Source organism: Poromitra crassiceps (assembly GCF_964638095.1).
Source record: "Poromitra crassiceps genome assembly, chromosome: 1".
Classification (NCBI taxonomy): Eukaryota; Metazoa; Chordata; class Actinopteri; order Beryciformes; family Melamphaidae; genus Poromitra; species Poromitra crassiceps.
The window spans coordinates 17918308-17945933 of NC_139623.1; the positions used below are offsets into that span (position 1 = coordinate 17918308).

The 27626-nt window shown below is 41.8% G+C and overlaps 1 protein-coding gene across 1 annotated transcript in view; it reads left to right on the forward strand.

Annotated features, from left to right (window-relative positions):
• tmem132e (transmembrane protein 132E) overlaps nt 1–27626 on the forward strand; it is a gene marked incomplete at both ends in the record, with an annotated part of 750910 nt that overhangs the window by 704608 nt on the left and 18676 nt on the right. The window contains one exon of the mRNA XM_083638875.1: nt 1678–1957. Coding sequence (XP_083495001.1) covers nt 1678–1957 — 280 coding nt within the window. The remainder of the gene's footprint in view (nt 1–1677; nt 1958–27626) is intronic.

Below are 27626 nucleotides of genomic sequence, written 5' to 3' on the forward strand. Positions count from 1 at the left end.
CCTCTGGTGACCCGAGAGCCCTACGGGAGGCGGTTTTATTCATAAAAAATCATATCATCTTCCAGTATGAAACTATAGGGGACGGCAGCGTAGCTTGCAGCTTACAATGAATTAATAATCAAAAGCGGGCTAGGTGGAACGGTACCTGGGCAGTGCGTTTTGGGGCAATGCATTCCAGTACTGAGAGGCTTTTTGTGTAAACCTTTCAGAGAGCTCAGGCCAGAAGTGCTTATCCTAATGTTCAGACCTGTTCTTTGAATCAGTGGGTGGGATATACTTTGTCAGCCGCTGACAAGCCCACTCGTCTCTCCTGCATCTTAAGTTTGCTCAAGTCGTACGTCAAGGCGAAGATTAGGCAGAGGACTTTTTAAGGGGGAACTGGCAGCCTGTCAAGCCTGCTGAGGGAAGTTGGAGAACTCATACATCTGGCTGGAGAGCAGATTGTGCGAGGTGGAGAACGCACCTGGCATGTTTAACCCCTCTGCCCGGGGGTCCCATGAAATAACAAGGGCATCGGTCCAAATTTGGCTTTTTCGCTGCTTATCGTTCCCTTCCCTGCTGCTGCCGCATCAGAGCAGATCATTTAACGGGTGTGCGTGGAGTTGTGCAGAGTTTCCGCCACAATGTCAAATTATAAAATAAAAGGAGGCCCTTGAAAATGGAAGCCTGGGATATGACATTATGTCACAATACACTGTACAGTTTGGCATCACCTGGTCAGTTTTACGAACACCACAGTTTTTGATGATTTGTGTACTACTAGTTTGCAACAATTTTCATGTCACAGACCCCAAAATAGACAGACACTAGGCCTAACAGAACCCCCTTTGGTAAGACTTTGTCCCAGGGGGATTTTTGTATTTAGTATACATGGGGAAAGTGAAAATTATAATGAAAATAGTCATTCTTATACATTCTCTAACTGGGACAAGTAAATGATTGTGAAATGAAAGTATTCCTCATTTAGCTGGGGACCTTCAGGGAACCCCTCATTGACCACTAGGGGACCACGGATCCCACTGTGAGAACCACTGGTTTATATGCATAGTTTTTAGTTAGAAAAGTCCTTGCTAAACTGTTTTCACTTCGCATACCAGTGGATAGATACAGTCGGTCTGTGTGGGAACGCCCACAAAATGTTACTACGGCTGACCCGCAAGACTAGACGGTGGGGGAAAACATACATCTCAATGGGCTGACTCACCAAAGGATGGTGCTGTGGCTCTACACTACAGGATTGGGGATTCAACAGCATGGATAGATGTCTGTTCAGATGTGCGTTTACTGCAGTGGTTGAATCCCCGATCCTGTCTGCCTGGGCTGGAGCTAGCAGCTAAATGCTAACTATGCTGAATGGGGAGAACGGGAGGATTTCCCCCATGCTGACCCTTTGACCACACGTCTATGACGAGACACTGCATGAATATATAATTCTGAACACCCATTGCCAAATCCAAACATACACCATTTCTTTTTATTATTATTTTCTTACCACCTTCTCTAATACAATATGTATAATGTCATGTCAACTCTGAAAGACTGTTAACCACATTAAAGAACGTGTTTGGAGTGGGTCCACCAGTACGTTCACGTTCAAGGGTGCTTTTGTATGGCATTGATGTCTGTTATGTTATGAAAGTAATTATGATCACATCTTCACTTTTCCCTCTGTCCAAGGAGCACCAGAGACAGTGACGCAGACGAGGAGGAGGACGAGCGTCGGGTGAGCCGGGGCTGCACCCTGCAGTATCAGCGGGCCCTGGTCAAGGTGCTCACGCAGTTCCACACTACGTCCACAGAGGGCACCGACCAGGTCATCACCATGCTGGGACCTGACTGGCAGCTGGACGTCACAGACCTGGTCCAGGACTCACTCAAGGTGGCCGACCCAAGGATCGCCGAGCTGCTGGACAGGACCGTGCTGGTGGGCCTGGAGCTGGGATCCACTCTGCTCAAGGTAACCCGACTTCACTGAGAATGAACGTGAATCAGAATCAGAAATACTTTACTGATGCTGGAGGGGAAATTGGGTAATGCAGTTGCTCACATTCAAGTAGGGAAATATATAATTATTGTAATAGTAAAGTGCAATAATTAAGTTGCAGAATAGTAAATTGCACATCAGTAACAGTGGGAATAGCTATTGCACATTGGATTATTGCAGAAGTTGCAGTATTTGTGGTATTGAGTAATTATTGCACATTGAGTTATTGCACAGTTTTAGTTTTTACATTTTAAAATATGGGTTATGAAGTTGCTGACGCATGAAGTAAGTCCAAGGGCCAGTGTGTTGACTCAGAGTGTCTGACACTCTGCGGGAGGGTTTGAAGAGTTTGATGGCCACTGACAGGAATGACTTCCTGTTGCGCTCTGTGGTCCATCTGGGTGGAATGACTTCCTGTTGCGCTCTGTGGTCCATCTGGGTGGAATGACTTCCTGTTGCGCTCTGTGGTGCATCTGGGTGGAATGACTTCCTGTTGCGCTCTGTGGTCCATCTGGGTGGAATGACTTCCTGTTGCGCTCTGTGGTCCATCTGGGTGGAATGACTTCCTGTTGCGCTCTGTGGTCCATCTGGGTGGAATGACTTCCTGTTGCGCTCTGTGGTCCATCTGGGTGGAATGACTTCCTGTTGCGCTCTGTGGTCCATCTGGGTGGAATGAGTCTTGCACTGAAAGTGCTCCTATGCTTGACCAGCCCGTCATGGAGTAGGTGGGCGATGTCCAAGATGACACATAGCTTGGACAGCATCCTGCTCTCTGACACTGCCGCCAAAGAGTCCAACCAAAGCATCGGTGACAGATGAAGTGTCTTCTGCCGATGACATAAGGCGTCTCAGTGAGAAGCATGGAAGCAGGCATGGCGGCTCTCCCCAATGTCCCAAGAACAAAATGAAGATGTGCTCAGGGTTACACAGATTTAAAACACAGCTCATTACTCCTTCTGCGTTTTCAGCACTTGTTAAGGCTGTGGAAGCTGATTCTTATAGAGGCTACTTTGATTAGCTGTATAGCCACAGTTTTCCTCTCCTTATTTTACCTTTTGTAAGATTGTCTCTTATATGGCATTTTTTTAATAGTCCCCCCATCTGTAGCTGAACGTGCTGCAGCTGCTGTTGTCCAGCTCCCTCCGCTAAGAGAGATCCCTGATGTAATGAGGATAGAAATGCATCAGCCATGGGAGGTGCAGAGGTCTTTATAGAAGCAGCTAAGGTACATAAGTTATGCAACCTAATCGCCAGAATAAAATGTCTGTATTGGACATTTCTGCAATCCATGGATATGTACAATCTCAATGAATTTGAAACAAAGCGTCTGCCTTTTTCATTTCTAAAACTCGACATTTTACCTTTCTGCAAACCTACAATCTCAATATAAATTTTAAACAAAATGGCAGTTAATTTGAAAACCTTGCTGCTTTTCCAACGCAAATAAAACAATTTTAACACCTTTGCTTATGTTTGGTTATGTTTTGGCATGTAAAACAACTTGGTTATGTTTTGGCATGTAAAACAACGTTGATTATGTTTTGGCATGTAAAACAACGTTGGTTATGTTTTGGCATGTAAAACAACTTGGTTATGTTTTGGCATGTAAAACAACGTTGGTTATGTTTTGGCATGTAAAACAACTTGGTTATGTTTTGGCATGTAAAACAACTTGGTTATGTTTTGGCATGTAAAACAACTTGGTTATGTTTTGGCATGTAAAACAACTTGGTTATGTTTTGGCATGTAAAACAACGTTGGTTATGTTTTGGCATGTAAAACAACGTTGGTTATGTTTTGGCATGTAAAACAACTTGGTTATGTTTTGGCATGTAAAACAACTTGGTTATGTTTTGGCATGTAAAACAACTTGGTTATGTTTTGGCATGTAAAACAACTTGGTTATGTTTTGGCATGTAAAACAACGTTGGCTATGTTTTGGCATGTAAAACAAATGTTGGTTATGTTTTGGCATGTAAAACAACTTGGTTATGTTTTGGCATGTAAAACAACTTGGTTATGTTTTGGCACGTAAAACAATGTTGGTTATGTTTTGGCATGTAAAACAACGTTGGTTATGTTTTGGCATGTAAAACAACATTGGCTATGTTTTGGCATGTAAAACAACTTGGTTATGTTTTGGCATGTAAAACAACGTTGGTTATGTTTTGGCATGTAAAACAACTTGGTTATGTTTTGGCACGTAAAACAACTTGGTTATGTTTTGGCATGTAAAACAACTTGGTTATGTTTTGGCATGTAAAACAACGTTGGCTATGTTTTGGCATGTAAAACAACTTGGTTATGTTTTGGCATGTAAAACAACTTGGTTATGTTTTGGCATGTAAAACAACTTGGTTATGTTTTGGCATGTAAAACAACTTGGTTATGTTTTGGCATGTAAAACAACTTGGTTATGTTTTGGCATGTAAAACAACTTGGTTGAGGTTAGGATTATATTTGGGAAATAACTAAAACTTTAAATGTGACTTACGGTTGGAATGTAGACTTTGGAAATGCTGTGTGTGACCATGGGCTATCAGTTGAACACGACCCTCTGGTGTGAAAGGTAAGTGTTTACACCCTCCATCCACCGTGGCCACAAGACCCTGACTGGCCACCGCGCTCTTTCTGTCATATGCACGGATTTACTGTTGCTTCACCGGCCATTTATGAGGATGGAGATAAGTAACAGTTGGTGAGAATTTTGATCGCCGTGAGTGATCACAGTTTCAGTCTGTCAGGAGAAAGAATAGTTGTGTGATGGATGTGTCCGATGATGGTGAAATAGGGAGGAAAGATATGAGCCTCCCATCCATCATTTTAAATGACCAATGTATCATTTGTAATCTCTTGAAGGGGGATGAATAATTATAGATCAATTTACCAGCAGACGTAACTTGCCACATTGACTCAAGCGGATTGTCAAAAAAAACAAGGTGGTTTGAAATTATTTCAGCCCGTGTACAACTTTCAGAGATTGTGGCATGAGGCAGAATCACACTATGGAGCTGGTCTGGAGGTGTCAAATTACTCAAATATCAGCCTGGTCACCACAACAAAATGTTGGCGTTGTACGTTTCTGCAATCCACGGATATGTAGAATACCGTAAAATACCAATTATTAGCCCGGGCGTTAATTGACAAAATATGTAGCCAGACCCCGCGTCAATATGGGACCTGCGGCAGTTTGGGACCTGCTTTAATTATTTTTGTACAAAAATATTGCTCAGCAAAGATTGTAAATAGTATGAAATTGTTTATTTAAACCATTTATTTTAATGAGCTGGCTACAGCCCCCCACACGATTGCTTGTCTATGGGGAGAGCCGCACCTCCCTCTCAGCGCAGCAGAGCACATTGCATGCCAGTTCTGGCCTGTACATGAAATCAAATAAAATTTGAGCTGAACTGTGACCTACCGGTATTTACCACTAAACTTTCTCCGCTGAAGGTGAGAGAACATGATCATCATGTGAGCAGATTATTTGTTGCATGCGCTGCCTCCTCCGCTGGCTGCATGCGCTGCCTCCTCCGCTTCAGTAGCGCACATGTGAAAGTGCGGTGAAATACCAATTACAGTAGAAGCCGACTTCTATGCCCGCTGGCAGGGAAACATACCACAGGCACATTTCTCAAAATAATTATTACACCAGAGATGTCGGTTTTAGTGTATAAAAATCTTCAGGAAATGCCTACACAATTTTCAGAATCATCAGATGTTGACGGAAAACAAATTTTGATCAGCAAGTTTCGTGCATGTGTTTTTTTTCCTCGTTGTTCCCGTTTCCTCGTTGTTCGTCTTCTTCATCCGATTTTTCTTCTTTGTTGTGTTTGGGAGATGCATTCAACAGGATGTCGCAAAGGTAAAAAGAAAACATTGAAAAAACTAACCGGGCGTCAAATTGGGACCTGCTTTTATGGACAAAATATGTATCCAGACCCCGCTTATATATGGGACCCGCGGCAATTAGGAAGTCAGCTTCTAATTGGTATTTTACGGTATCTCTGTTTCTGAACCAAAAATACAACATGCATGTTTCTAGAGACGTATATATCAACATGATAGAGTCTGCTACTGAAATAGCACAGTGGCCAATAAGGGTGTTTGGTCGGGGTGGATGGAGGGCGTAAACACTTGTCTTTCACACTAGAGAGCTGTGTTCGATCCTGGCATGTTCAAAGTCTACGTTTTTGTTATTTAAAGACCCTGGAAACCAAAATCCACAAAAACCTTCTAACTATGTAATTTAGGGTCTCATGTGACTAATTGTAAGCCTCAAACGCACGCACGCACGCGCGCACACACACACACACACACACACACACACGCACACACACACACACACACACACACACACACACACACACACAGGTTCAATGCATTCACCACACCCACAGAATCCCAGAGGGAGCCAGAGGGGAGAATTCTGCCTAGTTTCTCCATGACTTTCAAACCTAAATGTATATACTTTACGGCATTCATCATCATTCTAATTTGGCTGGTGGCTTATTAACATAGGTTCCTGTGGTGTGATCAGTGGCCAACAGAATGGGGGAATTTCTGAGGCCCATCCTGGAATTCCATTAATTCAAAAGGTCGTAGGGGGGCGCACGTCAGGTCCGGAAGTGACGACACGTACATTGGCTTCAATTGAAAAATGAGACAACTTCTCTCTCGGTCTGTAGATTAAATAAACATTTTCCGAATGAGTTTATGGTCTGAATAAACAATTTAAAGTCTTTTTCATGCTCTCCTGGGCTCCGTTTTCTAAATTATGGTCCCATTTCGAGTAGAAGAGCCGATAAAAATGATAACTTTGGGGGCGGGATTTTCCTTGATTGACACCAGCCAGAGGAAACCAGATGATCCCAACCACAGCACAACCAGTTGCCAAGGCAGGCTAGCTAGCTAGCAACGTAGCCATAGATTAAAAGTAAACTACCAGAAACAGCTTTACCTTTATGATCTTTTAATGATGTTAGTAGACACACGTAACAGTATAGATCCCCGTTATGAGGTCTGTTGATCAAAATAACACCTAACGCTATATCGAAATCGGGTTTTAGTGGACGGGCAGCGACCATACAAGCTGGGGCTTCAGACCTGATCTGCGGCTAGCTAGCTAGCAACGTAGCCATAGATTAAAAGTAAACTACCAGAAACAGCGTTACCTTTATGATCTTTTAATGATGTTAGTAGACACACGTAACAGTATAGATCCCCGTTATGAGGTCTGTTGATCAAAATAACACCTAACGCTATATCGAAATCGGGTTTTAGTGGACGGGCAGCGACCATACAAGCTGGGCTGATCACCTTTGGACACATTTTACGGCGAAATGATCTGATAAACTGGTCTGCAGCTCTGTGGTGATCAGCTAATGTCTTCATAGCATTGTGATTATGATTTAATGCACTATGGAAGATAAATGCTGGTTTAACATAATGAAAATAATTCCCTACCAAACATGTAAAGTGACGCTTCTGGGCAGTAGACCATTTGGGCATAACGTAATGTGACTTGTGACATGATCACCACATTTCAATAAATATAACGTTTTTGCACATTTGAATGCTGCTCGTCATTTGTTTAATGCTGTATATATTGGACATTTAAAGCTGATACACAATTGTGTTGAGATAATTCCGCAAAGCTCAGTTAAAAATATAACGTGTAACACTTGAAACAATCAAATGTAACTTTTTCACAGCAATACATACAGTCCAGCCCACCATGGTATGGTGAGCTTTGAATTATATCGAAATATATTTGCATGGTGTAGCATAATGCAGTCTGTATTCAGACGTTACAATAATATGACAATATAAGCCAGTTACCCTAGCTAGAGAGAGTAATTTTAGACCACCAGATATCACCATATTTCATTTCAATAAATGTAAAGCATTCATTGATTGAAGCAGACTGCTGGTCGGTTAAGTTTCTCCGTCGTCATGTCCTCTGGTCCAATCTTCGGTTCGTAGTTTGTGTTCACTCGACATCAACAATCTTTATACATGATAATATACAACAAGGCTATCTTTGTTGACAATGTTTATTGACAAAAGCATTAAAACAAGCAAATATAACAATATTTTCCGGTCACTGGCAGATATTAGCTACAACTTGTTCAAAGCAAATCTCTCATGTCAGCATTTGGCTTATTGCAATATCCTATGTTGAAACAACTGATCAGCAGTAACATGTAGTTTAGCGTTAATCTCAGGAGAACAGAATATTATAGCTTTGATCTTCACAAATCATGATCCCCTGTTGTGTGTCCCATCACTGGTACTGGACGGCCGCTACCCCTGGAAGAAACAAATACACTGTTAATCACTGTATAACGTTAACGTTTGCTTACCCAACACTACGTGCGATTGGTAAATACTGTAAATGCAGAGGTGGATAAACTATCCAGAGGAGTTTAACCCCCTTGTTCCCCCTCATTGATTGATAGTTGATCTAACGTTAGCTAGATATATAACGCTATAGCTGGTAGATGAGTATGCTCTGAGTCTGCCTCATCTCAAAGAGGTAACCTAGGTAAACAGAACTGCGTTTGTTTTCTGTCTACGTGCGAATCTGTGCAGCATGCAATACTGTTTAACGTTGTATAACTTATGCTACTCTAGTCTAACCTTAGTCCTCCTGTAATGACAAATGGACATGTAGCTAGCGTTAATGTCATGCTATGCAATTAGCGTTACGTTAACGAAAATAAGATTACCTCGATTTTGTGGAAGATAGGAAGATGCAAGCGGCAGGCTGGTGACGCCGCGCAAGGTCTGGAGGAAATAATACTCTGGTTTTTCTTCGGGCAACTGTATTCACTGTGAGAGCAATGGAGCAAGGCTAGCAATAGCAACTAACATTAGCAACATTTGTTAGCCAAGCTAACGGCTAGCGGGGAAAACAACTTGAACAAGATGGATGCCGTGGCTAGGAGGAAATTTAAGAGAGAGCCGTCCACGCTCACGCCCCTTCCTGTTTTCCCGGCTCCAGGTTTGAACAGATTTCCCACAATGCACCAGGAAAATCCATTCATCCAATCAAACGAAATCAAACAATATCGGGAAGTGAGCTTCATTTTGCCGTGTCAAAAACATATAGCTCAGGTAGTCCAGATATTATATACAGTCCATGGGTGTGATGAACTCAAAATGCACATTTATTTTTGGTTTCCAGGGACTTTAAGCCTAGCCCAAACCATAATCCTAACCTTAACCAAGTTATTTACTTGCCTAAACATATCCAAAGTTGTTTTATTTGTGTATAACATTGGAAAGGCAGCAAGGTTTTCAAATTAACCATCGATTGTAGTTTGCAGATGTTTTAGAAATGTAAAGTGCAGTTGTTTTAGAAATGTAAAATACAGACATTTTAGCAATGTAAAATGCAGACATTTTGTTTCAGATTTACGTTGAGATTGTATGTATTGCTCAATGCAGACACGTGAAATGCCAATGTTCTATTCTGGTAACTGGGTTGCTAATGTAATGGGATTGCAGTGATCGGCCCACCTGTCATGTCAGGTGGGCCTTGTTTGATATAAACCTTGTTGGGTGTCATTCCACTTACACCACAGCCACTCGCCAAAGGTCAAAGAGAAGAACAGTTCAAACACATCTTCAGGTGGACATCATTAAAGAGAAGAACAGTTCAAACACATCTTCAGGTGGACGTCATTAAATAGAAGAACAGTTCAAACACATCTTCAGGTGGACGTCATTAAAGAGAAGAACAGTTCAAACACATCTTCAGGTGGACGTCATTAAAGAGAAGAACAGTTCAAACACATCTTCAGGTGGACGTCATTAAAGAGAAGAACAGTTCAAACACATCTTCAGGTGGACGTCATTAAAGAGAAGAACAGTTCCAACACATCTTCAGGTGGACGTCATTAAAGAGAAGAACAGTTCAAACACATCTTCAGGTGGACGTCATTAAAGAGAAGAACAGTTCAAACACATCTTCAGGTGGACGTCATTAACTCATTCATGGCCAGTTTAGGACTGCCAATATTTAGCACAGGCCAAAGATTTTCATAATTGTTGGTCATCTTTCAAGACCCACAGTAAATTATCTATTAGCACCAAAGTGATTTGCAATACCTCAAAATGAAGAAAAAAAAAGTGAGCTTTTAGCATGTTCTGTACTCTACTTATAGCCATTTATATACACCCTATTTTCACCCAAAAGGTCTCCCTGAGAAAAGAAACAGGAGAAAAGGCATTTTTTGTAAAAGGGCACAATCTCAGGCAGAACTCACTCTCAATTCTTTTATTTTGAACTGTATTGACATCAGACATGTAAATATTATTCGTTAGGACACAAATGACAAAAAAAAAATATATATATATATATATATATATACACACATGAAGTGCTTTTTTTTTACATTCAACAATACAGTTTACTCGGTGTGAGTGAGTGTGCAGACAGACACACAGACAGACAGACAGACAGACAGACAGACAGACAGACAGACAGACACACACACACACACACACACACACACGATCCCCCTTTTAGATTTCTAACCCCACATAGGATAAGCAATAACCACGCCCTGTGGCGCTGGGATTGGCCAGGAGCAACACTGGAGGGCACGCAGCCCAGCGATTTCATGAACCAACTGAATAGCTCTTGAGAACAGACAGCGGGCTGCTGTGACTGCCGCTTCTGCCTTGTTAGCTGTTTGTGTGTTTATTTTGTTTTGTTCTGGTCCACCCGTCCTCGTCCATGTCTCCCTGTCATATCCTCCCTGCTATTTGATTGTTCCCGTTTTCCCCTCGGCTATTCAACACGTCCTCACCACCCTCGCAAACTGATCGATCATTTCCTCATTCCTCCGATGATCAAACACATCTCTTGATTACTTTCTCCCGTTTTCTCCCGGCTGGCACAGAGGAAGGCGACTCCAGCTCGTGCAGGGCGCCGAGCGGCGTTTCAATGGCGTTTCTCCTGTCTGCACAAAGAAGCGTTTATCCGTTTTGTGCTTTTCCTCTTGCTCAATTTCAAAACAACAGCTGCGGTATGTGTTTGTTCACGTGTTGTCTTAGATGCTAGGGACCTGATACTATGTCAGAGGCTGGGGAAGTGTTTGAACTAAGCGCTGCAGTAATAAAAACAAAAACACGTCAAACACGTCATTGGCGGGGAGGGCTATTTCTGATAACACGTCAAAGACGTCTTTGGCGGTGAATGAGTTAAAGAGAAGAACAGTTCAAACACATCTTCAGGTGGACGTCATTAAAGAGAAGAACAGTTCCAACACATCTTCAGGTGGACGTCATTAAAGAGAAGAACAGTTCCAACACATCTTCAGGTGGACGTCATTAAAGAGAAGAACAGTTCCAACACATCTTCAGGTGGACGTCATTAAAGAGAAGAACAGTTCAACACATCTTCAGGTGGACGTCATTTTCCATTTACCCCGTTGTAGATCAAAGTTCCCCGCCGTGCATCCCTTTCACTTTTAAGTCAGATTACCAGTGATCATGGCTACCAAATTGAAACTCGAGCTTCCTCCTACACATGCAGCACAGACCCTGGAGATTTGAATTCCATTAGGCACACTGCGACTTTAGAAAAGTACTGGAGATCTCTGTGGGTTCCCTATCCATCCAGCTTGAACGATTGATAGCACTGAAATTTTTATACTGGAAGTTCTGAAAATGAATTGCACAGTATATATCTCGGCAACGGCCTCCCAGCTGAAACTTTCAGCCCATTGGACTGAGTTGGTCTTTTGGAGAAAATCCAACAGCGTGCTCATGAATATGAATGAGGAGCAGGGGTCTCTTTTGTCCAGTTAACGCCAAATTCCAGGCAGTCATTTAATTTCTTTCTTTTTGGAGGAATGGTAATTATGGCAGCAATCAAATCTTTTCATGTTAAATTAGACAGGTCTTTTTTTGGAGTCGCAGTGTTTCCCCTAGGATGGAGTTGTAGCAGCGGGGGTGAGCGCGTGTGTGAGAATGTTTTTGCACAAAAAAAATATTTTGCTTGCAAAGTGCCCCCTTCCTAGTCCTGGCTGTCTAGTAGGAGATACAGTCAATACAATTGTATTTGGTAATAGGGATCTACAATATTTCAATAATATTCCTATAGTAATCCTATAATATTCCTATAGTATTTTTTTTACAGTGTAATTCAGCAGTGTGGTGAGATATTTCGTTTTAACCTTTAAATAAGTCCATTTACTAGAGAGTAAATTGTAACATAGTTTATTTACAAAACAAAAGTCCAACAAAACGGATCCGGTTCACTGCATGCTCACACAACCTCCTGGAGATGGCAAATGACCCTGAACAAAGGGTCTCTTACTTCTTTATAACCTTTGGTCTAGGCTCCGCCCAGACACTGTGTCTGCAGTTCACAGCGCCCTCTATCTTCCTGGAGTAGTAATGAACAGGAGTTATAATTATTTATCTACAATTCCCTCCTTTTTTTCCTTATAAGGAAAAACTTAACTGAGGGATTTATTATAAAGTTGCTTTTTGGTTTTGCAACTTTTGTCTATCAGCATACATCATCAGCATTTTGACATCTCACCCCATCCAGAGATACGCACAAGCAGGTCCACAACGCAGCCCTTTCCCAGATCACATAATCCACAAAGTCCAAAACACTTCTATGAATCAAATGACCCGGGAACCATGCTATGAACCACCCTGCACACAGCTCTGCACAGAGTGCGGTGGCTTTTAACAGCTTATTCACATTCAGAGGTAAACCTACTTTTTCCATTTGCTTTCCTTCGAAGTAGGCAAAGGCCTCTGCGAGCTTCTACTCTTATAGAACCACTCACTTAAAAAGCCTGTGCATAACCTAGCCTACCAGCGATACCAAAAGTCTATGATGATGCTTATTATATAATGATAATGTTTATACTATATTATAATAGGCCTTTTATACAATACTTCTAGAATTAATTAGTTACATACTCTAGTACTAGACACAACATACATTCAATTCAATCATTTACAGTACATATTATTACACTTAACAGCTTTCAAGGTCTATAGTTCACTATCAATATTTGGCATATGCTTCTGAATTCAATTAGGGAGTGCAGGATTCTTGTGGCAGTTTTATTTCTTCTTCGTCCTCGCGTTGGGTCGTCTTCATTGGCTCCACCTACTTGCTATTCACACACACTCCATCCATTCCAACTTCATTCATTAAATCAATATCCTTTCTCACTGCTAAACTGTCTGGTTTATTGAAATGTTCCATCTGTCTTGAACTCGATGTCTCCCTCGATGTTCCTGGTTTTCCTGAAACAGAAAATCTAATCTTAGTTCTCTTTTATATACATCAGTTTATCTCAACAGTCCTACTATTGTTTAATTTTGATTGCATTTTTCATCCAGATAAACTCAATAATCGTATTGTATGTTCTATGCATGGTTTCCTTCTTATATTTATTTTATTATTTGCTATAATTATAATTATCTTCTATTCCGAATTAACTGCTCCCTCCTCTGTTGATCTAACCCTAGGGGATAAGATTGTTAATCATATTCATTATAACCAGCGTTCATGCAGACATTACAAAATGAAATTCAAGGATTTTTCAGTACTTTCCATAATACTATTTTCCTTGTCAAGGACTTCACCTAACCAAGACTTCATGTCAGATGTAAATTTGGCCCAAAAGCCATCAATTTTACATTTTATTTTATGGGGTATTTGATAAATTGATTGATATTGGTCTAACAACACAAAAGCTTAACTTCTGGGTGGTCAGATCAAACCCCCTTTTTCCTTAAATTCCACATTCATTTGGTGTTGTTTTACATATGCTGTTCCTACTTGGCTTAGACAACCTGTATGATGATAGGGTCAGCATTAGGTGAGGGAAAATTGCAAAGTGAACTGGCTTATTAATCAATGTGAGGCCACATTTAGTATATTTTGAGAGACAAACCAAGGACCACTCAAAATCTGTCCACAAACCTCATTTGGCCTCAGGGCCGTGCTTTAGAAACCTGTATTGAATTTTCAACTTGCCAATTCATCTCAAAATACTGCACAATCTAGATTGCACAGTTTGCCAAAAATTCACATTGTATCCTCATTCAAATAACCCAAAACAATAACACTCTACTACTATTGCAAGTCTACAACCAAGCCACTCTACAAAGATGTGAATGTGTCATTTTGTATTCTCAATTTATTAAATCCACTTGCCTGTATATGTAGCGACTCTAGCATGGACTACTGGACAATTTCCCTCATTTATTCCGCATTATTTACACTTTAAATTTGTACTGCATGCATTTTCATACTCACCAAACTACTTTCCTATATTTTCATATTATTAATTGCTATAATTAATTGTACCGCTGGTTTATCAAATATTAATTGTCCAGGTTCCAGCAATGAGTCATTTCCTATCTGTTGCCTTGAACCATCCTCCATGGCTCTTTGTATCCTCCATCTCCACGTCCTTCTCTGTAATGACACAAACATAACTTTGAGCATCTCATCTGCTTACAATGCACACCACATTGAATGATCACTTAAGTTGCTATTCTAACAAATTATTTACATGGCAACACACAAACACAGGTTCTCATTTCCGTTCATTTGACATTATGATAGCATAATTTGTATAAAGAATGATTCATCTCACCTCCTAAATTGATTCCTTTTCAAGATTACCTGCTCTCGATTCCTCTCCATGGCGATTCCCAATACATTTTGGTTATTGTAACACCCAACTTTCATACTTAGTTCCATGGGTTAGTTTGGTTAGTGTATTAATTCATGCAGTATTTCAGCTGTTCCCATAGTTCCACATGTCATACTTACCTTACTTTCTGATCCTGTAAACAATTAATCACGCAACCAATAACACAATTAAACATTATCTAGCTATTGAGCTCACTTAAATTCTATGAACAAATAAAATTCTCCCCAGTCAGTCCGAAAATGTCAAGTCCGTCCCTTTCACTCTCTCTCATACACACAAGTCTCAAGTCTTAACTCCGAACTCTTCTTTATTCTCATCGCTTCCTTGCTTCCTTCCCCCCTCTGAAAATCGCTCCCAGATTTTCACTCCATTGTCCATCTCTGCATAACAGACAAGCATACAGATTAATGACAATTCACACTTTTTAAAACAAGATTATTTCCTCCACCAAACCTCCACACTTCCTTATGACGAAATAAAATTAGACTGAATATTACTTAACTGTAGTGCCATAGTTCCTATCAGCCAAGACAATACAATTACATTTAGTTAGGTCTTACCAATGTGGAGTTCATCGTCACATTTTTCCTCAAACCTGGAAAGAATGTTATCTTCGCTATTTACAATGACAGATTGCTGTTCTCTGTCCTCAAATTATCATTTAAATAACGCTTGCTGCAATAAACACTTTTAAATACGACTTCCGATTCTTTTATCAACTGTTTCCTGTGAAAGGAAAATATTAGTACCAAATTCTGTTGTTTTGAATGATCACCCGCTGTCCACGCTTTATTATGCTGAAGCACTGACTAAAAGCTCTCCACATAAGCACTGCTTCCCCTCCTTCTTGGTATCTGAAAGATAAGAGTTAATTGTCCCTGCACATCATTCTTAAATGACACTCATTGATATAACAGATTAACATGAACTGGCCTTGCTGTTGTTCTTCTCCTGTAACCAAAAGCTTGCACTGCAGGCTTTTCTTTGAAACCAAGCCCACTCTCCTCTTTTTAGCCACATGCTTGGTTAGTGTTGACTCCCTTTTGCATACTCACACCTACTGGGGAACAATCGCTTTCACATCCTGTAGTGAGCGCTCTTGCTCATTCTGTGAAATTAAAATTTAATTCAGATGTTTAATTTCCCCACTAATAGATTTGTTAATCACCACATGTCAGACCTAAAGGAAAATATTAAATTAGGTACAATTCCAACTGGAATAACAGCTTTTCTTCCTTCCTGCAAGTAAAGTAATGTTGTGGTTCCCCCTAAGAGATTTACATGACATAACCGGCTCCCCAGGCTACAGGACGTCATCCCCTGTAAGAAAATTAGCATTTAGATTAGATTATTAAATTCCCCTCCCATTGCCCTGTTAAGTCTCAGAAATTCACATGACATGACAAGACAACATTGTGTAAATATAGTTCCTGACTACATTTGCTTGAAACTTATCAGTTCTTCATACTACTGTGGGTTTTTTCCAGCCGCTCATCTCGGACTCCTTCTGAAATGTTAAAACCATCATTAGCAACCTTCCATAATGTACAATTTTTCTTAATTTTCTGTGCTCTCATTTTCTCCAGTTCAGCTGGACTCCTTCTGAAATAAAAGAACATAGTATTTTAATTACTTGTGACTTAATCACGGTAGACAATTCATTTTCTCTTCTTCTCAAACTTACAGCAAAGTTAAATATGGATCATCATAAAGCAGTGTAACACAATAACATACTAACAAAGGAATTCTAACCCAAAATGACTTCATCGGACATGAAGTTCATCGTGTTGTTTAAATTTATAGCCTCCACCTTGTCTCTAATTCTAATTGGCAACATAAATTGGAAGAATCTGAAATTCAACTCAAAATATGGATATTGATATTACCATAATTAGACAATTCTGTGTTATTTATTCCCAACCAAATTTTCATTTTGCTCTCCTCACTCCACCTGAAATCTTACCATCTCAAAGTCTCACTCAATGTTATTGTTCCCTACCCCCCCTCTCCCTGCTTCAAATCTTCTTATCTCTGTTTAGGAAGTAGGGGGTGAGATGCATTGTCACTATGTTAAATAACTAAGTCCTTTTAATTTGAACCATTCTGCGATGTTATTCTGGAAGGAGCCTGCACATTGTAAGGACACTCCCTTATCCAGTGGTTTTCACTTTTACAACAAAAGCATCCTGTCCGCTTCTGTTGTCTCTGCTCAAGCTGCCCTGCTGCCACACCCCACCCCCCTCTATTTACATAAAGGGAGCGGGGGTGGTTTTCCTTCCTGTGAAGTCCTTCTCTCCTTTCTTTGGGTCGAAATGGCTGCTGCTCTGCCTTTTGTTCGATTCCTGCTTGCTTTGTACTCACCAAGGCTGCAGCCACACCTATTCTCTCCTCCTTCTTTAGGTCTAATTGTAGCAGGGCCTGTTCCAAAAAATCTTCTCCTTCCATTTTGGCACTCTGAGCAGCCCACAAATTGTAGGCTATTTCATGTTCCCTCCTATCTTGGTCATCCAATTGTTTAAGAGATAATTGTTCTAACACTGCATTTAATTTAGCTTTCTCAAAAGTTCCCATAGCTGGCCATAACCCCTTCGTCCAATAAGACCACTCAGTTGTCTTTTCTACTGCCATGAGCCCATAAAGAGTCCTCATCCTCTGGATTGGCAGGATTTGATCGTCCATTTCTGAAATTTACACAAATAGGTTATTACACAGCAAAGTTTCCTCTAATTCTACTTTATTTTACCAAGTTGCTTATTTACTATACAATCATGTGCTTTACTTCTAATAAAGTTGAGTAAAATATTTGTAGCTCCACACATGCATTACATTCATTCACACAAAGACTACAAGTCCCTTTGTCCTTGTGAACAACACTCAAAATGGCCGACAGCCATGTGCTTCCCAACTCACACAATAAACGAACCGGCGTAAATCAGCTGCTGGCTTATAAATTAATTCCCTAATTATTAAGCCCCAGCTGAGGATAGAAACTATTGATGTGATAGTCAATGATTTTCTTTCATACAAGCCGATTTAACAAACAACCGCGGTAAACAACACAGCCTCATATGTAACAGATTCTACTGCCATTGTTCATCCCAGCAACTGAATAGCTCTTACATTTAGAAGCATCTTCCTATTAAATTTGTGCAACCACAACTGGTAAAGCGTCTCCTTTCATTTCAGTAATATGCAAAATCTCCTGAGTGCCACTATCTCAGAGCGGCCAGCTTTTAAGCTTACCGTTTCTCACATAAAACTCCCTTCAACATTCCTTACCATACACTTAGATTTGCTAGCTAATTCAGTCACTGGATGACTAACGTACGTTTTATTCCTTATTGATTTATTTAGCGCTAATTATATCCCAACCGGGGGAAATCCGGCGACTTCAAAGCTTAATGCTCCTCTTCCTCTAAGGATTTTACTGTGGTCTCATGGGTCGCCAATGCGATTTCCCCTTTCGTTTCTTAGCACATTAGCCACTGCTAACTATTGTACTAAACATATAGTCTCCCAGAACAGACACGTTGGCTTTCTCAATTTTCTCAGGTCTTTATCTCTAGAGCATAAACTTTACAGGCCCCCAAGGTCTCATCCACACACCTTGTGAACGATTCTGCTTCTGATAAAAAAACCCATCTAACGGTCAAATGCTTCCACCATATGTGTATAGCTGCATTCGCCAGAAGTAGATGAAACAGTCTGTTTTAAGAGACTACTGAACAAAGGATCGTCCCCCCCCGCACAGCCTCTAAGGATTTTATTTATTTACCTAGGTTCTTAATTCTCTCTCACTGGTAGGCCTACACAATCCGCAGCAGAATATCTGTTACATCAATAATATGATTAGTTACCGAACTCAGTTACCTTATAATGTCTAAATGATTTCCACCTAGTGGATCCTTGAGGCTCCAACTTGCCTCTTAATCAAATTTCCCAATAACACCATAGCGATTTTTCTTCCACGCTATTCTTTATGCTCTTTTAATCATTCGGTAACCAATCATCTATTGGGCACAATTAACACACAACACACTTAGACTTTTGTATTTCTAAATAATCAAATTACAACTCACCTTTGGCTTCCCGTTTGCTCCTCGCCGGCCTGCTCTGACTGTGTTGTTGTTGAATTGCGCGCTACACAGGTCCCAGTCCGACGTGAAACAAAGGCCCAAAACACAGGCCCAAAGCCTGCCCAACTAACCACTATAGTTCCCCCCTCGACACGGGTTTCGGCAACCAAACTGTGGTGAGATATTTCGTTTTAACCTTTAAATAAGTCCATTTACTAGAGAGTAAATTGTAACATAGTTTATTTACAAAACAAAAGTCCAACAAAACGGATCCGGTTCACTGCATGCTCACACAACCTCCTGGAGATGGCAAATGACCCTGAACAAAGGGTCTCTTACTTCTTTATAACCTTTGGTCTAGGCTCCGCCCAGACACTGTGTCTGCAGTTCACAGCGCCCTCTATCTTCCTGGAGTAGTAATGAACAGGAGTTATAATTATTTATCTACAGCAGCGGGGGGCATAATTTCAGCAGTGGGGGGCTGCCGCTGCTGAATGCATGGGGGAAACACTGGAGTGCTATACAAGATTCAAGATTCAAGATTTTTATTGTCACTCCGTAGTACAAGTATCACGTGTGAAATTCTTCTGCTGTGAACTCCGTTTACAACATAGTACAAATATAACAGGGCATTACATTACATTACGTCATTTGGCAGACGCTTTTATCCAAAGCGACTTACAATAACACACTTTTTGTCAGCAATAGGGCAATCAACTATGGAGCACAGTCTATGACAACTACAAATTCTGAAGGAACAGTGGTACGAGTTTAGTTTAGGATTTTTTTTTTTTTTTTTATTAATAGAAAGAGAAAGAAGTTAGATCAAGAAGGGCCCAGATGGAGCCTGAAAAGGTGAGTCTTTAGTCTTTTCCGAAAGATCGGCAGTGATTCAGCAGTCCTGACCGAAGGTGGAAGCTCGTTCCACCATTGGGGTGCCAGGGACGAAAAGAGTCGAGATCGAGATGAGCGACTTTTGAGCGCCGGTAGTGAAGGAGGGGCGAGGCGCCCTGCACTGGTGGAGGAGCGAAGGGAGCGGTGAGAGGTTTGGAACCTGACCATAGATTGCAGGTACAGGGGAGCTGACTGGTGTACTGCCCTGTAGGCCAGTACCAGTGTCTTGAATTTGATGCGAGCTGAGATGGGAAGCCAGTGGAGGTCCCGGAAGAGGGGAGTGACATGAGAGAATTTGGGTTGGTTGAATACCAGACGGGCTGCAGCGTTCTGAATGAGCTGAAGCGGTCGGATGTCGGTGGCAGGTAGGCCGGCCAGGAGCACGTTGCAGTAGTCCAGGCGAGAGATGATAAGTGACTGGACCAGGAGTTGAGTCGCTTCTCTTGTGAGGAAGGGACGGATTTTGTGGATGTTGTAGAGGGAGAACCTACAGGAGCGTGCTGTCGCAGCTATGTTGGCTGAGCAAGACAGCTGGTTGTCGAGGATCACCCCAAGGTTCTTAGCTGTTTGGGAGGGAAGTACAGTGGTGTTGTCGATGGAGATGGAGAGATCTGCGAGAGGACAGTCTTCCCTGGGAGGAAGAGTAGCTCTGTCTTACCAAGGTTGAGCTTGAGGTGGTGGGCAGACATCCAGTCGCCAATGTCCTTGAGACATGCAGAGATGCGAGCCTCGATTTGAGTGTCGGAGGGAGGGAAGGAAAGGAAAAGCTGGGTGTCATCAGCATAGCAGTGATAAGAGAAGCCATGAGAAGAGATTACATAGGCAAGAGATCTGATATAGAGCATATGAGTGCAAAAACAACAAGAGACACAACAAGCATTAAGCAATAAGGCAGTAGAGTGATAAGACAAGTCAGAGACAGTGGCATATTCACTGCACATAGGTGCACATGTCATGTGCATACTTTGGACGTATTTAAACATTTTAAATTCGACGTATTTGACGTACAGGTGCAAATAGCATATACCTAATTAAACATACAATTAAACATTAGACATACATAATGGTAGCATCTACAGTGCGGTACAGTACAGCTACTACACTATTTGTGTATGTTAAGGAGTCTCGTGGCCTGCGGGAAGAAACTGTCCCTCAAGCGATTTGTGCGTGCTTTTGGGACCCTGTATCTTCTCCCTGAGGGTATCAGGGAGAACAGGGTGTTGTGGGGATGGTTTGTGTCTTTGATGATCTTCAGGGACCTCCTGAGGCACCGCTGGTTATATAGTTCCTGCAGTTCTGGCAGCTCACATCCTGTTACGTGCTGGGCCGCGCGTCAGTAAACAAGTCTTCTTCTATACAGCATGATCTTCATTTAGGAAATCATTGTCCCATTTAGAGTAAAATAGAAGATAAAGCAGACTCCGGCATTGGGGCATGATTGACAGGTGCCTGTCCAGTGATTACGCAGCTCGCTGATCGCCGACCAATAGCAGGCGGCGGTGCGGCGCTTATCATCCAAATATGGTCACTTTTGCCCACTTCCAAATAACCAAGATGGAGACAATGAAAATGTCAAACTCAAAGCTTCAAAGCGGGAGTCCACAAAGCACTGGGTGACATCACTGTGGCTACGTCCATATTTATAATATGGTCTATGGTATTTATATGGTTATATGGTCAGAGTTATGAATCCATAAGAATTCACTACACCTAGTAATCCATAGGATTACACTGAACAATGGCTGTTTCTCAAAGTCAGACTGGGACAGAATTCACTGTTCTTCCTCAGATCATAGCTAGATTATTCAATGAATTCACTGTTATTCTTCAGATCATAGCTAGATTATTCAATGAATATTTGCAAACGTTAACCACTCCTCCAAAGCTGGAAAGCAGAACAAAAAGAGTCTAATATTACGCAAGTCGACTCATCTTTCAACTCATGGGAAGATGAACGGTGTTGCATGCATATCTCAACAGTGTGCTCCTTATGAAATGTTCAGTCCATTGGATGATTTGAATGGATCTTATAGCTAAATTGTGTTACTAACAGGCATTGGATTGGAGGTTCACTTTGCCGACTCAGAGAGTCTTTAAAGGAATAGTTCACCCAAAAACGAAACTTCTTTCATCATCTACTACTCACCCTCATGCCAGTTGAAACCATGGACCTATTATAAGATGGACTGGGCATTGGTCCCGTTCAGTGAAGCCGCTGCATGTTAGATCGCCGCTCTGGCGGTTGAATCCAGTATTAGGTCACAAGGCCCGCCTCCCCATGTTAGTAGATGGGAAAATCACAACCGAAATAATCACAGTATACGTCAGATAATTTTTTTCCAAAGGTGGTTTGTATCATTTTAGATAGTCATTATCATGCTAATGCATGTGCAAGTGGTCATTTTTCTGATCAGTTTGTTTTTAAGTAGTTATTTGACATATAAAAAGGGATAAAAATGGATGATTGACAGCTGTGGCAGCCAGTCTCAAGCCGTCATTGGCTGGACAGGCTCTTCACATTATAGATCTATCGTCATAGACAAGACACACGGCTTCATCATTATCTACGCTGCCTGGAGGTCGGGGTGGCTCTGCTGGGTGTGTGGGGCCGGGAGATGGGCTCTTAGCCTGGGATGTGCAGGCCTGGAGGTCGGGGTGGCTCATGGGTTGGCTGTGCTGGCTACCAGGCATATCAATGGAGTGCAATAAAAATAACTTTGTTTTGAGAAAGGTGCGCGAGGAATTAACGTTGGTTGGGGACTGAAGTAAGTTCAGAAAATATGTTTTACGAGTTACTCCAGCTACGTTATAGGTACACAATGGTTTTAACATGCAGGCTAGCAATGGCGTTAGCCGCTGTTTTTCATTATTTATCGGCTTAATATTACTATAACTTAACAACCGATAACGATAGCTGGAATAACACAATAATACACATATTTTCAGAACTGACCAGGTTGTCCAACTGACAGGAAATGTGTTTTATAACGTTAACTCCCGTCCCGGGTATATGGATGAGGCCTAGTAGTACACAAGCACCGTTAGCTCATCGCTAACGGGTTAGTATTACATACACACAGACATTTTATTTTTTGTAGGCTATTAAAGCAACAAACGTTTTTATATGCATATCTGGGGAAATGCTTTGACTGTGGGGATGTTCGTTCTTCACAAGCTCCTTTCTTAGTAACGATATACCAGGCAATAGACCAGGCAGCCTGGCTCACGCACTCACTGGGCTAACGTTAGGTTGGGCTCCCCACACACTGTACCGGGGGGGTACAACAACGTAGCCTCAAGGTTAGATTTGTTAAACCAACATTTGCGCCAAAAGAAATGTAATCATAAAGTTAATCAAAATGCCACAGAAACATTAGGCTAATCAACACAGAGCTGTTCATCCGAGAATTTCCCCCAGTGAGAGGCTGAGAGCCAAGCAGCCCTGGCTCCTCTTCCAGGCTGAGAGGCTCCTCTTGCGGAGGTCTGGCTGATACAACTCAATCTCCGACAACGGAGAACGTTACAGGCGGCACTACCCACAACACTATACCAGCAAACAATGTTGCGTAAAGCGTCAAGGTTAGATTTGTAAAACCAACATTTGCTCCAAAAGGAATTAAATCATAAAGTTAATCAAAATGCCACGAAAACATTAGGCTAGCTTAGTCAACACAGCAATCCCCCCAGTGAGGCTGAAGGTGAGTGAGGCCTGCCTCCACTTCCGGCCAGCGCTGAGAGCGCTGAGAGCACTCAGCAGCAGCCCGGAGGTCTGAAATCTCCGACAACCAAAATCTGATTTTCGTACAGGCGTCATTTTGATAAACTGATCTCATAGTGGGAATCTTCCTGGTTACTTTTGGCGAGACAAAAAATATTACAACTTAAAGTGTCATATTCACAGAGCTAGACTGTATATAAATACACAACGCACTGTGCGCATTCTAGAAACAGCAGCTCTACATAAGAAAGTTCAGAGGGGCGTGGAGCTCTCAGAGGTTCTCAATCAAGGGCGCTACTGCGCAGACTCTGGTTCACTGATCTGGCTGGATTTTGGCTTCAATAAAACATACAGGGAAGAGATAGGGACACTCTCTCCATTCATATATCTCAGTGGTTATCTACTAATAATAATTTAAACTAATCAATCCTGATACTGTATGCTAATTGATAAAGGTGTGTGGATAATACAGTACATGCTTTGATTTCCCTAGTTTTAGCTCTGCAGTGTTCTAAGCAGACCGGATGACATCCAGCAGATGATAGAAAGCGCATCCGTAAGAGACTTGAGACTTGACTTGGACTTGCAAAAAATGACTTGTGAGCATCTTTATACAGGTGTGTTTGTCCATATAACACAGGGATGTTGCCAAAAGCAGTCAGCATTGACTTCAGCTGTACTGTACTGAAGTCACACTCACTCTGCTCTCTACTGCCCACACACTCACTCTGCTACACTCACTCTGCTCTCTACTGCCCACACACTCACTCTGCTCTCTACTGCCATCACACTCACTCTGCTCTCTACTGCCCACACACTCACTCTGCTCTCTACTGCCCCCACACTCACTCTGCTCTCTACTGCCCACACACTCACTCTGCTCTCTACTGCCATCACACTCACTCTGCTCTCTACTGCCCACACACTCACTCTGCTCTCTACTGCCCCCACACTCACTCTGCTCTCTACTGCCCACACACTCACTCTGCTCTCTACTGCCCACACACTCACTCTGCTCTCTACTGCCCACACACTCACTCTGCTCTCTACTGCCCACACACTCACTCTGCTCTCTACTGCCCACACACTCACTCTGCTCTCTACTGCCCCCACACTCACTCTGCTCTCTACTGCCCGCACACTCACTCTGCTCTCTACTGCCCCCACACTCACTCTGCTACACTCACTCTGCTCTCTACTGCCCCCACACTCACTCTGCTCTCTACTGCCCGCACACTCACTCTGCTCTCTACTGCCCGCACACTCACTCTGCTACACTCACTCTGCTCTCTACTGCCCACACACTCACTCTGCTCTCTACTGCCATCACACTCACTCTGTTCTCTACTGCCCACACACTCACTCTGCTCTCTACTGCCATCACACTCACTCTGCTCTCTACTGCCATCACACTCACTCTGCTCTCTCGAAAAGCAGAATACCGTAATTGCTTGAGAGTATACAGAACAGTGAAAGTTGTGAAGCCATGTTTTCATTTTTACCACGTTTCCAGAGGCATCACATCTGTATTTCATCAGTTCAAACCTCTCGGAAGAGAAGCACTTTGTGCTTCCTGCAAACGAGCATAAAGAGACAAGAGACATCACAGTCACTGGTAATTACACCAGCGGAAAGTATGATGAAAAATGTCCATCTATCTACAAGATATACTAGACCACATAAAAGTCAAACCGTAACTAGACTAAATTGATCTGTTATTTTAGTCCACCAAAAATAGACAGATGGAAGTTCAATTTGCTGAAGCTGCTGTTGTGAATATCAAGTTATTTTTTTTATTTTTTTATTTTTTTAAGATGTCAGTAGCTACACAGGTAGTGTGTGACTCTGTTGCTACTGCTGCTTAGTTAGTTTCTTACAGTAATCCATTCTGTGTCCAGTGTTACCTAATCTCTTCAGGACACAGTGTTACCTGCTGTGGCACAAAAGGAATTGCACAAAATTAAGAATTAGAGCCTGTGAATAAACAATTAAATTTATTGTATATGATCAACATTCTCATACTGACAAATGGCTAAAATAGCCTATACAGACGTACAACTTTTGACTTCACTATGAGATAGACTGATTGACTATGATAATATAGTTTATTCACTGAAAAAGTTAATACAATTCAGTGATGTAAATAGGTACGCATCCTCTGACGCATTAAAATCCAAAAGGACGCAATAAACTCACTATTGACACATCCAGGAACGCACCCCATTTTCCATTGATAATGCTACATTGTGAACAACGAGATCCATGTTAAAGTCATAGAAATAAACAAACGAAACCTTGCTGTTAAAAAAATAGTCCACCTTGCACAGATGATATCCCTTGTTCATAGTCTCAATAAAGTTGTTTCTTCAAATCGGTTCATATCAAGATAAAAATCATTCTGCTTGCAACATAGGACTTTGATACGGGCCCGGCGCCACGAGGGGGCGCCAGGGGGCTTTGCACCCTCAGTTCAATTTTCTGCCCCCTCACTTGAAAAAAAAAAGAATAGTTCATCTATAAAGGCCAATTAGGCAATGTTTGTACCTGACATGTTTCGGCTGCTGTTTCTGCAGTCTTCATCAAATTTGATCAGTTTAAGTTGATGTAGGCTACCCCCTATAAACATAGCTCTGTTGTTTCAGAATTGGCAGGGAAGCGCTATTTGCTGTGCTTTGGTTGTCACAAGGTGTCAGAGATGTAGCTATTTATTAAATTTGAACCTCACTGCATGTTGTAGTGATCATGACGTGATTAAAACACACACACACACACACACACACACACACACACACACACACACACACACACACACACACACACACACACACACACACACAGAGAGAGAGAAATCAGCTGCACCCAAGCACACAGCATGCCATGAGCAGAAAGATGGAGACAATGCATCTGATCACTTTATTTCTTTAATTTAATGAACCTGGCACTGACTGGCTATTATTTTGTTTAGTTTTTTGTCGCCTCCCCAGTTATAACCGCCCCCTAAGTGATTTCATCCTGGCGCCGGCCCTGCTTTGATATCACTAACTACTGTAGTTGTTTCATTTACACATTATTGAAAAGTGATCACTATATTTGGTAGTCGCTCCCACCGATTCAGCACACAGAGAGCTGACAGTTCCCGGCTATCACTCAAGGAAACTCGCATCGAGGACGAGGATCATAAAATTACACTCGAGTCTCTTTTACTTGATCATTTATTTTGGTGATATTATGTTGCTACAGACACTGTTTTGTTTGTTTGAAATTTCTAGAGTAGTATGTCATGATGATGTGACATTGGTATAATGTTTTCAAGTTTTCAGATTTGGGATTTTAGTTGTTTAATTTTCAGATACAATTTCAACATACATGAATATAACAATAATTCCATAAACATGAGCTTCACACTAAAATTGGTTAAAGATATATTGGGGACCCACTCAATTGACCGTCTGTGGGTCCTGGGGACTCACTACATTGAAAACCTATTTACATCACTGGCAATTGTATTTTCTGTATTGCAGTAGCTGCAGTAGGCAACTTTGCAGTTTGGTGCCCCCATGTGGCAGCTAGGGATAACTGTTTGAAAATGTTATGGCATTGACGTTTGAAGGACTTCTTTAGAAAACACATGACATAAGTTGTGATTTTTCCCTAAACAAGAAACGATGCCCATGCTGTCCTCAGATCACCTCTGGCCAGCTGGAGGCGTGAAAGGCCTTCCAAAGAACCCTACATTAGCACCTAGAGCAAAGTAGGCCAGGGAAGTAAACAGATGAACTATTGCTCACGCTCTACTGCTTGGACTGTTCATCGATCTTCTCTAGCTAAAGTAGTGCTGCTTCAGGTGAACACCAGCTACACAGCTACACACATGCGCACACCCAACACTGACAGATAGAAGGAACTCCCAGTTAAAGAAAATGTAAAGTGTAACTACTTTCACGCTTCACCTCACTTCCCCTGCCAGCAGCCCTGATGACGGATACAACTGGGAGCTGGGCTGGAAGGAGCCACCAGGGAGCCACAGACACAGCTCACTCTCCTCATCGCCACAAAGAAATACTGCAAACGCATTCATCATTCATTACTTGCAGTAACTGAATAAATATTTATCACAGACTGTTCAATTTGGTTAAAAATAGCTCTGTTTATTTCAAAGCGCAAAGTGCTGCTTCACCCACCTGGTTTTAACCACAGTGAATTGTGCAGCATTAGACAGTTAAACCTGACAAATTTCTTCTTAGTTC